At 48.8% G+C, this 12189-nt stretch overlaps 1 protein-coding gene across 6 annotated transcripts in view; it reads right to left on the minus strand.

Moving 5' to 3' along the window:
* Positions 1–12189, minus strand: part of TLN2 (talin 2) — a 448826-nt gene that overhangs the window by 59004 nt on the left and 377633 nt on the right. For 5 of the 6 annotated variants that reach the window (XM_059913125.1, XM_059913128.1, XM_059913122.1 and 2 more), the window contains 3 exons: positions 7897–8043; positions 3780–3881; positions 1213–1332 (listed from right to left, as the gene is read on the minus strand). In XM_059913125.1, the coding sequence (XP_059769108.1) occupies positions 1213–1332; positions 3780–3881; positions 7897–8043 (369 nt within the window). The remainder of the gene's footprint in view (positions 1–1212; positions 1333–3779; positions 3882–7896; positions 8044–12189) is intronic. The other variant, XM_059913126.1, reaches the window with a different exon arrangement.

Below are 12189 nucleotides of genomic sequence, written 5' to 3' on the forward strand. Positions count from 1 at the left end.
CAGTACATACATATGGTACTCCCATTTACATGCATTGTTATGACATACGTTAGAAGGTGATTTTGGTCTGGGTCTTCATTTCTGTAGTGCTGCTGGGAGTCTTGGTGAAGACATGCTTAGACCTGACCCCCAGGAGAAACAGCACTGAGTAACTTGGGGACACCGTCTATCACCGCAAGGAGAAGGGAAGACCAGCTCCAACCTTCTGCCTTGCCAGCCTGGTTCGTTTCGACATGTCATGAACAGGGTTCGCCCTCCATAAACACCTTGCCGAACTTCACGGATGTAGTTACCTTGTTTTCCCAGGGTCCCTGCAATTCACTCCATTATTCTTTACTGCAGGCTGGGCTTTCTTTCTCTAGGGAACCATGCAGTAGCTCGGGCCCGGGCCCCTTCCATGTGTTAACACTGATACAGGTGTAGTCAGGCACCCCAGAGCTCTACCCACCCTGCATGCTTGCCAATGGACCACTCGATTTCTCAGAGGTATTAGATATGGGACCTCTTAGTAAGTGGCCTCTGGAGTCAAACTTTTGCCGTTTTAAGACTCCTACGGGGGCAGGCATTCTGAGGTGAGTCTGTGTTGGCCATTAAGGAAAGTGAGTTTAGGGAAGGCAGGTAGGTAAGGACAAGGAGTCCACAGGGGGTATGGGTATGGGGCTATGGGGACAGGGATCTGGGCCCGTTCTTAAGGGGCTGCCAACAATATTTGGGCAAGACTTTGTTTCATGAAAGCAGGCTGGCTACACAGCCCTTTCTCAAGGGAGGGGCAGCTGAATCCCATACTTGGCTCTTCTAATACTTCTGTCAGCCTTTGGAAAACATACAAATAATCGAGGGGGATTGAGAAGCAGGAGTAGGAAGTAAGAGGAGGATGGCAGCGTATGTTCCACCCTTGGCATCAGGCGATGGGGCTGGGGGAGGGGAGACCCGGCAGAACACTGTCAACAGCGTCCTGAAAGCCCACCTCCCCAGACGGCCCCAGATCTGTGCCAGGCGGCCTCAGGAAGGACAGAGAGCCTGGAGCACGGGATGGGGCTGCTGGGTGTGAACCTGGGGGGTTGGCAGCAAGAGGAGAGGGAACTACGCCTGCCTCTGGCTATTGGGCTGGGGTCTTCCGGAGTGGAGCTAAGCTACAGAGAAGAGTCCCCCCCCCGGGAGCAGGCACCAGTGTGGGTTTGCTTCTTAAAACAGGGACTTAAGGTGGCAGACCTCCTCTGGTTCCGCCGTGGCTGCTGCCATCTGGCCCTGGAGAGCCAGGTGCCCATAGTCACTGGTCATTTGTGAAGCCAGTCCTCCCAACTCCTCCGGGTTAGTAACCGACTTAGTCATCTGGAAAAAGAAAACAAGCAAGACACAGACACACAGGGACACACAGAGAAAAGCATGAGAACCATGTGTTAATACCACTGGGAGCCAAAGGGTCTCATTCACTTTTAAGCTTGTGGCTTGCGTGTGGGGCTGGACGTTGGAGAGGGCAGTTCAAGCGAAGCCCATGCTGCAGCCTGCATGACAGGCCAACGGCTCCCGGCCAGGTCAAGGCAACATGCTCAGGTTCACGCCGTGCAGCGTGGAGGCCGGGCCTCGGGGTCCACTCTCTGGGAGGTGAGAGCAGCAGCCTTCACCAGCCCTGCCCCGTGGGGTTACCAGGGGAGCCCCCAGAGAAACCACAAGGGGGCCCAGCCCCGTGCAGGGTGCAGCCCTGGTCACACGTTGCTCCCGGGCTGATCGGGTCTCTGGGGACTCAGGAGCAGGTCCCACACCGCCGAGAGAGGGCACAAGGACAGGATCATGAGGAAATCGTGACTGAAGTGATGGGTAAGCCTAACGTTTTGGTGGAAGAAACTCACAGAATTCAGCTGTGTAAAAACATTGTGCCAAAGAATGACAATGTTTCAGCCACAGATTCAGTGAATACTGTAGCCTAAATGGTCAAGTTCTGCCTTTTTACTCTCAAGATATTCTGTATTTTCCTCCTGTGTGATAGAAAATCTTACCTCCACTTACCCTACCTAGCTAATATCCTCATGTCTAGTTTTTCCTCCTCTGACAAAAATGCCTCTTAGAACTCACAAGGGCAGTTGTAACCCACCACCCAGAAATGTATCCATGTCCCTCTTGGGTCCAAGGCTTCCCTCTGCCCCGCCTGTTCTCTCGCTCTGGATGACGATACTTCCCTCTCTCTTTGTGGCATCTAAAGTCCTTGATTTCAAAGGACTTAAAAAAAAAAAAAACAAAAACCTGTTAAATGACTCCACATCCACTGAGGGCGGGAATGTGGGCCCGTTCAAGGCATGTTTACCAGGAAATGTCACAGGCTTTTGGGCCGAGGTGTGGGTTCCCAAGGAATGCATGCCGCACCACGAGAGCGCGAGGCTATGCTAACAGCTGCTCCACGCGGCCGTGCCACAAGGAGCACAACAACCCTGGGGGCCGCCCACTGTGGTGGGCGGAACACTCACCCCCTCAGGGCCCTGGCCAGCCAGCCCAGGGGCGGCAACACAGCCCCAGGCTGGGCTCCTCAAGTGCATGGACACCTAGGGTCAAGACAGGCCGGCTGAGAACCTGGCCCAGGAGATATTCCAGAAACCCCTGAGGCCACTGGAGACATTGTCAACCCTGCTGCACTGTGCTCCCTGCTTGGAGAAATCAGTACCGTCGGGCTGCCGGGCTAGCTGGGACGCCCCTGAGCTCTCCTGAGCAGGGCCAGCCCGAGGCCGGCTCCAGCCTTCTCCCAGTCGCTGAGATGGGCACTGTTCCTTCCTCCCTCCCCAGCCCAAGTCCTTCTCAACAACAGTGAGTCTGGCACAACCGCAGAGTTTCTAAGAATGAGCAGCCGCAGCCGCCAGGGAAGCCTTTGTGGTCCAAGCTCAGCCTCTAGTGGACACATGACTACATGACAAAACCATCCAGAGAGGTGCCTGGCCTGATGGGGCAGGAACCACACAGTGGCACAGTCTGGTCCCTCCAACTCAGGCTTAGGTGGTAGCATCAAAGAGGCATCTTTCAGTTTTATCCTGTGACATATGAGCTTTCAGAAGTTAAGAACTTTCTTACTAGGTACTTATATTAATTCTTTGAGGACAACATTTTTCTTTTTTTGTACAACTTTTTAACCTATCAAGATAGCATTCACTGTCTCTCAATGCCATTTATATCTAAACATCCATATAATACAATTCTGATTGCATTACATTTTAGCAAAAAAAAAAAGTCACCTCCAAAAGTTACATGCCTTCTGTTGTCAGGAGAAACTTTTTTTTATATAACCACTGTTTCATTTTGCCTGAAAGACTGGCAATATTGTACTGTTCAGCACTGTCCAAGTATTATAACTTGATTCCATTAGACAGTCTTGGTTCTGTCCCCAAATGTCTTCTCTTGTACTGTAACTTTAATCCATAAAAACATTTCAAGTCCTCTGTGAGATAAAGAGGATTTTTTTCCTTTCTCTATAACTCTCAATTTCCTTCTCATTTCCTCCTTGATTCTAATTTTCTCTCTTTCCTTTGCTCCCCTGTCCTCATGCCCAACTCTCAGTCATTTTTAATTCCCTTTTGGAGCTTTTTCGTGAGATGAGAAGTCCAGCGGCCTGGGGCTTCTAGACCACAGGCAGCCAGAAAGACCACAGATCAGGACAAAGCTGAGGCCCAGGAGGAACTAGAAACACAGAGGACTAATCTCTCTCCAGCACAGACCCCAGATTTGAAGACTCAGTGGTGTGGTGGGTAAAAGGGCAACCAACAGTGGGGTGCAGGGTGAGCCCATTTTCTTCTTACCATTTCCTGAGCTGTTACCGCAATGGCTTTGGAGTATTTAACCACTGTCGTCTGATAGTCGACAAACGTCCCCTTTGGTTCTGGAGGAGTGCCTTCATCCAGCTACAGGGGAGAGGAAAAGAACCCAAAGGTCATCAGAGGCCTGTTCAAGTGTGGGCTTTATTTTTTAGAATCAGGAACTTGGGTAAATGGAGAGGCCTTCAGAGTTTCTTGGGTCCAGAGTCAACAGAACCCCCCAACTTCTGTGATAAGGACCTCATCAGAGGCGCACATAAGGTACTGGGGGCACACAGGCAAGGAGAGGACCCCCAGTGTGTCTGAGGGGAGTGGCAGGGCTCTCCAGAGGAATGATGTTTCAGCCAAGTCTTACCACGTAAGGAGTGTGCCACACACAAAAGGTGGGGAAGGGGTCCCAAGGAGAGGGAATAGCGCTCAAGCACATGGAGATGGGTGTGAGCCAGAACGTGCAGGGAAGTCAGAATGGCAGACAAAGAGCTGGGGGAGGACGCAGAACCTCCATCATGAAGGGCTTCCCTAAGAATGGTATAGCCCATGGATGTCTCTACCCTGGAACACTCACTTCTGACCTAAGCTGGGGAAGAGAAGAAATTGGAAACATCAGGAATGACTTGTTCATCTGACTCTAGTACCACAGGAATTGAGAGAAGGGTGAGATCAGTGTAGAGCAGAAAAGGTGGAGAAGTGGGACAGTCCCTTGAAGGGCTGGGGATTTATTGGCTCAGAAGACTTGAATTCGAGACCTGGTCCCAGGACTTGTGAGTAAATACCCAGCTTGAGGCTCAAACTGGTTCTCAGGACCTTCACTGGAAACGTCCAAGAATCAGAAGGTTGTAGGAAAGATCAACTGAGACGATACCTCATCTACATGAAGGGAGAGGAGAGGATGACCATGATAATGAAGATCATGATGGTGATAAAGATGACAATGTCAATGATGATTATGATGAAGAAAAAGGCCACCCATCCTCACCACCACCATCGCTGTGACTGTCACCACTGGTTGCTGAACGATATTCTAGGTGAGGAGACAAGGTGAACAGAAATGACTACAGGAAGAGTGAGTGCAGTGAACACGAGGGTGCTGTTGAAGGGGTGGGAATCAGGCTGGATCTGTTTGATGAGGAACCTTGCAATCATGAAGAAAATGGTGGGATCTGCAGTAGGCAATGCTCTATCTGAGAAGATCTCCCTGGCAGCTCTCTGCCAGATAGTCTGTAGTTCTGGGAAGACATTACGGACCAGAGGGCAATTAGGAAAAGATTTGGTGGAGTGGTCAATGAGAGCTACCTGTCGTGAGTAGATCCAAGCTACGATGTGAGTTGAATGAATGTATCACTGTAGCCTAGTATGTAACGTGGTTGCACAGGCCAGGATGTAATCTCTACCAAACCAACAATACGGCCTCCAGGGTAGATTTTTTTATGTTTCTTTGTCAGGGAGTTAGACACTGCCAAGTATCTCCATCACACTTTGGGGGCCCGCTGGTCAAATGAGGATTAAGCTGTGGACTCATACACTCAGTATAAATTAACTGGGCATCTTGTAAGGGTCGGGCCATGTGCTGGGAGCCTTCATATGAGATGTGGTGTAACTGCAAACATGCCAGGATGTTGGACTAGAGGGCAGCTTAGAACACAGTGGCCACTGGTCACCATGATGAACCTTCCAGTGTGAAGACAATGGGAGAAGTAAGAACAAAGTAGTGACTTTTTTTTTTAAGGATTTCAAATTTACTTAGTTGAAAGAACTTTCCTTTATTCTGAGATTATAGCCTTCCTACTTTTTTTTTTGATGTTAACATGTCCTTTATTTTATGAAATACTACTGATGTAGATATCAGGGTTTTCGCTTTCTTTCTTTAATTACCTTCCTTGGCCAAAAAGAAAAAACAACCCCCCCCCCCAACACACACACACACAAAAGCAAACAAAGAAAAGGGACTTAGTCATAAAATCCCGAAGATTGAGACTAACCTCAATGAATGGGGAAAACAAGATTTAGAAAACTTGAGTGATTTGCGCAAGGTTATCCAGAAAGCTGATTAGTTCATGGTAACCTACGAATTCCCAAACCTTCTGGTGCTTAGATACAGAGAGAGAATTTCAAGGAGACACTCCAGAGCAGAAGCTCCAAAAGTGGCAAGAATTGCACCGAACTTAGAATCAGCTTTGGGTACGCTTGAAGTTTTTCTGCCAGTCACTGCCTTTTGGAACTTTAGACAATGATTCGAAGAGTATATCAGTATTTTAACCAAATACCCAAAACTCAGATAGAAAATGACATATTTACAATGCGTTGCTGCTTAAGGGCTCGAAGGACCTGAGGTATCACTTAATACAGTCTCCAGTGATGGGCAGGCCGGGGTGGGCTTAGCAAGGAGACAATGGGGAAGAGGCATCGTGCAGTACCCAGGGTGTCAGGTCAGGGTAGATAGGAGTTTAGGGGTATCAATGAAACTCCAATTATCTACTTTGCAGAACTGAGGGAAAAAACCCCTTTGCTCCCGGCCTCTGGGGCTCATGTTGTTAGCGGTTCCTAATTATTGCTATCAGGTAACACCAGACCTATTTCCCAGCCCTTCCAAAAGAATCAGGCATGTCTTGGGCTGAGAGAGCAGATGTTCACCCCTGAAATCAGACAGTACAAGAGCCACTTTCCTTATTAAAGGTTCATCGCAATATGCAAGGCTAAAAGGCTATCAAAAAAAGACTTCCATCTTCCAGGGATTTATGGAACTCTTCCCTATCATTAGAGTGATTGTGAAAAATACCTCCTGAGAAGAAAGAGATTATCATTTGAATTTCTCATTTGTACTGAAAAAGCTTGAGCTCCATTATTTAATATCCTTGATAGATACATGGCTTAATTTCAAACTCTGCTGTTCCGATGTCCTGAAAACCAAACAAACCCACTGAGACTTATCCAAGGGCCTTGAGGAAGAGGGCAATTTACTTGTGTTCTGCCAAACTGTCCAGATTTGAAGCATGAGAAGCCCACAGCAGAAATTACTGGAGTGCTTTGACAAGGCAAGCCTGGGGTCTCTAAGGGATCCCCGGCATCCCAGCCTAGCTTGGGACATTCATTATCAGTCTGATAATGTTTGCATAATGTTTAATGGGAATTATCCTAATTATAGCTTCCGGCTATCACCTCTTCGTGGAGATACGAACCAACCAATCTTCTCTAAATTAGCAATTAAAGACCACTTATTATCCTGAAAAACCACATTAGTGTATTCACAATCTGACAATGGACATTTCCAAACACAGACGAAGTCTACAGTTCTTAGCTATGCTATCAGAGGATGGCAATTAGACGTTGACGAGTAGTTGTTAATTCTAATGAGCATCAAACTGACATGATTAGTGAAGGATTCCTTGGGGATCCTTCAAAAGAGCAGGAGATACTGTCCAGTCATCCTTCCCTACTGACCCAACTCAATTGATGGGTCACTGGAGGAGAAATGATACCCCTGTCATCTATGTCTGTTGTCTACAACTGGTCTCTGAGGGCTTTTACAATTAACCATTTCAGTGGTCCCTGCATTGGGCTAGATACCAGACCATGGGGAGATTTTTAAATTACTAGGCTTCACGCCATAGAGATTCCAAGTGATCAGGGCGGGGGTAGGGCCTAGGAATGTGCATTCTAAAATGCTCCCAAGGATTCCAAAGGAGCCATTCTGAAGACCAGCACTTGGGAATCTCTTCATTATTTCATTTTGGAGTTTGTTCCCCACGACAACCCTACGAGGTATACAGGGGAGGTAAATAATTACTTCCATTTTATAAGTGAGGGGACCCAGGATGCCTTCTCCATCTCTTTTTTCCCCCGTGTAAATGTGGAAGGAAGGGTGCGACCGGCTTACAAAAGTAATGAATGAATAATAAAGAAGGAAGAATATGCTGGACATGTGATAAACATCTGTACATTAATCAGACACCTCAAGAAAAGAGGAGGCTTGCTGGTGTCAGCCTGGATTAGAGGGCTCCTCTGACAGCTCCTTAGAGGAAAGCCCCTGGGACCAAGTTAGAGGGGAACCTTGGAGGAAATGGGGCCAAGGAATGCAGGAGAGCATCTGGGGGCCCAGGCCCACCTTGCTCATGGCTTCTGCGATGGCATCGACCATGCCTCCCACCAACCCCACTTCACTGGCAGCTTCATTCAGCGTCACCATGATGTCGTCCACGGCCTCCTTCATGAGCTGGGCGGCCTCCGTGATGGCATCGTGGGTGTGCTGTGCCTGAGGTGGGGGACGCGGGGGAGAAGATAACTGTAAGATGTTTCCATAAGCAGAAGACAATGGTGCTCAATCTCTTAACAATCACTTCACTTCTTTTACACATAACCTTAAAAAGCAGAATATAAAAACTATATCCCCATTATGGAACACAACAAACGTATTCTCTATTTTTTCCTTTCCTTTATTATGTTTGTACATTTGTTTGCAAAATAAATAAAGATCAGAAAGACAAAAAGAAAAAAGATCTCTTTTTGCAAACAAAAGGAAAAAAAACCCTGCAATTTCAACCAGCGTTTTATGACGTGACTAATTTTATGTTACTACGTTCAGGGTGGTAGAAAGAGAATGCCACAGATTCCCTCATATACAAGCTGACGGATTTAATAGAAAAAAAAAAACTATATAAAGAAAAACACGTGTTCACAACAAATGCGCTTCTCTTCAAAGTTGCCCAATATACTATAATTCCCTTTCTATAAATACAACTGGATTATGGAAATAGAGATACATACAGGAGGCAGAAATCTGCAGAAGGCTACATGGGCTTTGGAACTGTGTCACAAATTACATTCACATGAGGTTGGGGGACAAATGATGAAAGTTCTGCAGGGACAGACACTCTGCAGGCAAAGCCTGAGTGCTCATGAGTTCCCCTAGACGGTCCTCGGAGATGCTTTAACAACATGTATGGAGCCCAGAGCAGGCCCTGGCAAGTGAGTGAATGAAAGGATGAAAGAATGGTGGTGCCAGGCTCCCTAAAAAAACACCTTGAGTGGTAGCAAGATGAAGGAGGAAAGAGGGAAGGTCCTGGGGTCAGAAAAAGCTGGGGTCGAGTTCTGTCTCCACTGCTAAGCAGCTAAGTGGTCCTGGGCGTGGGTTCCTAAGCAAAATGGGAATAATTATAACAATGCTATGCAGTGGAATTCTGATGAGATGATATGGTTGTAGGCATCTTATCGTTTATAAAAAAGAGCAGTCTAGTAGGGGACCGTGTCCTTACCTGGGAAATCTGAAATAATGCGGGGTATCTTGTGTCAGAAGGGCATTGCATCCGGTACCGGATGCCCCCGTGCGGTGGCCATGGCTGCCCTGATGCTCCTCCGAGGAAGAAACCCCTCTAAAAGGCCCAAGGAATTGCATCTTTACTTTGGTAGATGAGAAGGTAAGGAAGCCAGTGAGAGATGGCAAATGATAACTCTTTTGAATGATTAAAGAAAAGAGAAGAATTCCAAGAAGAGGCTACGTGAGCCATAGGAACTGGCTCAGCCTGCAGAATTAAAAAGCCATGGGAATCAAGAAGAGTCCTTCCAAACCAACAACTGACGAGATGTGAAATATAGTAATCATGGATGGTTATGCTCGAGGCAACTGTGCCAGGATGCGAATGTTAACTACTGACCATTGCTACTGAAGTTACTTTAGAAGGTAACAGTGACAGCCCTGAGGAACAAAGATTCCTTTCACTCTTCACCATCAGGCCGGTGTCCACCTTCTCTATTTCTTAGGCCCTCCAGGGGGTGGGGAGGCGCCTTCCTCTCTAGACAATCCCCCCCCTCCCCGCCCCCCGCCCCGGTACAGAGTTCTGGCTGCCCCCTGGCTGGCCTCCTCATAGCTCTTCCCTCTCACACTCTGCCTGCAGAGGCTGGTTCTGTTTGCCTCCTCCATCCTCCCCTCTTTTCAAGGGCCAGACTCAATACCACCTCCTACCAGAAGCCCTCCATGGATGACTGCATCCTCATCAATTTTCCTCTGGACTCTTACAGCCCTGAGAAGCAACTCTGGAATCAGAGAGTCATCAGAAGGCAATGGTCTCAAAGAAAAGAATGGGGGGCAAGGGATGCTGTCTGATTTCTGAGGCTAGGTAATGCAAAATGATACAGCTTCTGCCTGGCTCTCTCTTAGGACATGTGCCTCTGAAGTCCTAAGCCTCTGTGCGAGAAGGCTGGCTATCTTGATGCTGTGTACCAGGCAGCCTGCATGGAGAGACCACACAGAAGTAGAAAGGGGTGTTCTGGACCCCAAAAGTCTGGGTGATTTCCACTCAGGCACCAGACCTGGGAGTGCCTGAGCCTCAGGTTGTTCAACCCCCAGCTGCCATCTGGCTACAATGGCAGGAGGGACCCTGAGTGAGGACTGCCTCACTGGGTTCAGTGGATCTGCACATCTGCCAAGAGAATACAAAAATGGTGGTGTTTGAAGTCACTAAGTTTTAGGATGGCTTGTTTGTACCAACAGCTAAGTGGGACAGCACCTAAAAAGGGCTCCTAACCCAGCCTTGGCATCAGAGAAGACTTCTCAGAGGTTTCTAGGCCCTGGAGGAAGAAGTCAGACTCTAGCAGGGTGAGGAGGGGGAAAAAGGAAGAGATTTCCAGGCAGAGGGCACAGCCCGTACCGAGGTCCAGAGGCGAGAAGGAAGGTGCATTGCGAAGATGAGTGAAACGCCGTATGTCAAGGGGACTGGTACAGTGCCTGGCCCACAGCTCCTGCCCGCTTCCGTTCTCTCTCAGCCAACCCCAGCCCCGTCTCTCCAACCAGGCTGCGTGCTCCCTGCAAGCAATTTAACTCTGCTTCCCTCGGGAAGGTGGGTTTAAGGTACCGAGCGAGACTCATTTTTTATTTTCGGAGGTATTTTTACAAGGATAACCTTCACAGGCCATTGGTGCAAACCTCTCCTCTGGAGAGACTTACCTTAGAAATAAATGGAGCCATCTGTTTTCAGGCTTCAAGAGAGCATGGGTGGCAGAGCTGAGGGCAGAGAAGTGGCGTGGGGGAGTCAGATGGCCCTCCCCCTGCCCCCGAGCCATCGGCTGGGCTCACTGGGGCTGGGATGACATGCTCTAGCCCCTCTGACTGGACCAGGAAAACCGGACAGCATGCCTGTGAGTGCTGGCAAGATGCCAAGGGCTAGCATGAAAACCAACCTGAGGGCCCAGTGGGACTTTCATACCAGTGTCAACGTCTAGGTTCTTATATCTTGGGCTGGGCATTTGAGCACTTTACAGACAATGCTTCATCCTAGGTGACAGATAGGGAACCAGGAATAACAATAAACATCAAACCACAGAACAGCCACCATACAAGGACAGCTGCTAACATTTCTGAGGGACCCTTCTGTGCCAGGCACTGCGCTGACCGCTCTTGTGTACATCTCTTAAAATCCTCACAGCCCCCTGGAAGGTGGGAATTGGGTGATATCCCCTGCAGGGACCCCTCTGACAGCTGCAATCTGAAAATGGGAACTTAAGCACTTAGAGCTAAAAGGCCTGGTGGAAGACAATTGCCGCTGACCAGCTGGCCATCTGCTGAGCCTATGCCACTGGTCAAAAGGAAAATGAGGCTATAGCCAGATCAGGTCAGATTTACCAGGACCACCGAACAAATAAACCTTAATGTAGGGAATGTGCCATCTACAAGGGGGAGGTTTCAGCCTGTCCGCCCCAAACAGGGTACTTTTAAATGAGGTAAAGCAACCAGGTACCATGTGGCAAAAGCAAGGGGCCTCAGGACCAGCTACTACTCCTAATGTTGGCTGGGCGCCCCCTCACTTAGTATCTCAGCATCAGCCTGGCCCCAGCTCTCTCAGAGGCTCAGGCACCCTGACACCTCCAATGTCAGCCATTGGAGGCTCCACACTTGCCCATGAACTTGTCGCTAGTTCACAGTTCCCAAGTTTGCTCCTTGGAGCCCCTCCAGGGCCTAGCTTGTACGTGTCTTCCAACTCCTGGTAGCTTGCTACCAGATGAGCCCGGGCCCTGGAACCTCAGCCATTGTTGAAAAGTAAGGCATTTGGTCGATCTTTGTCCCAGGTTCCTGGGAGCCTTTAACCCCTCGGCATTTCCCAAGTGATCACACGAGTGTCTGTTACTCGTGGTGGGCCCCTCGGACCACACAGTAGTTTATGCTAACAAGGTCTCATGGGGACCGGTAGGTAGATTCAGGTTGGGGGCTGGCCGTGCTGGAAAGACCAACCGTGTGATTAGAGGGTTGGGGCTTTGAGCAACGTAACATCATCCTGACCACCGACCTCTGGGGAGATGAGGGGGCTGGAGATGGAATCGTTGGTCACATGACTGAACTCAGTCAATCAAGCCTACATAACGAAACCCCAATAAAAGCTCTGGACAGGAAGCTGGAGTGAGCACCCCT

Source organism: Balaenoptera ricei, chromosome 2, assembly GCF_028023285.1.
Source record: "Balaenoptera ricei isolate mBalRic1 chromosome 2, mBalRic1.hap2, whole genome shotgun sequence".
In the NCBI taxonomy this organism is placed as follows: Eukaryota; Metazoa; Chordata; class Mammalia; order Artiodactyla; family Balaenopteridae; genus Balaenoptera; species Balaenoptera ricei.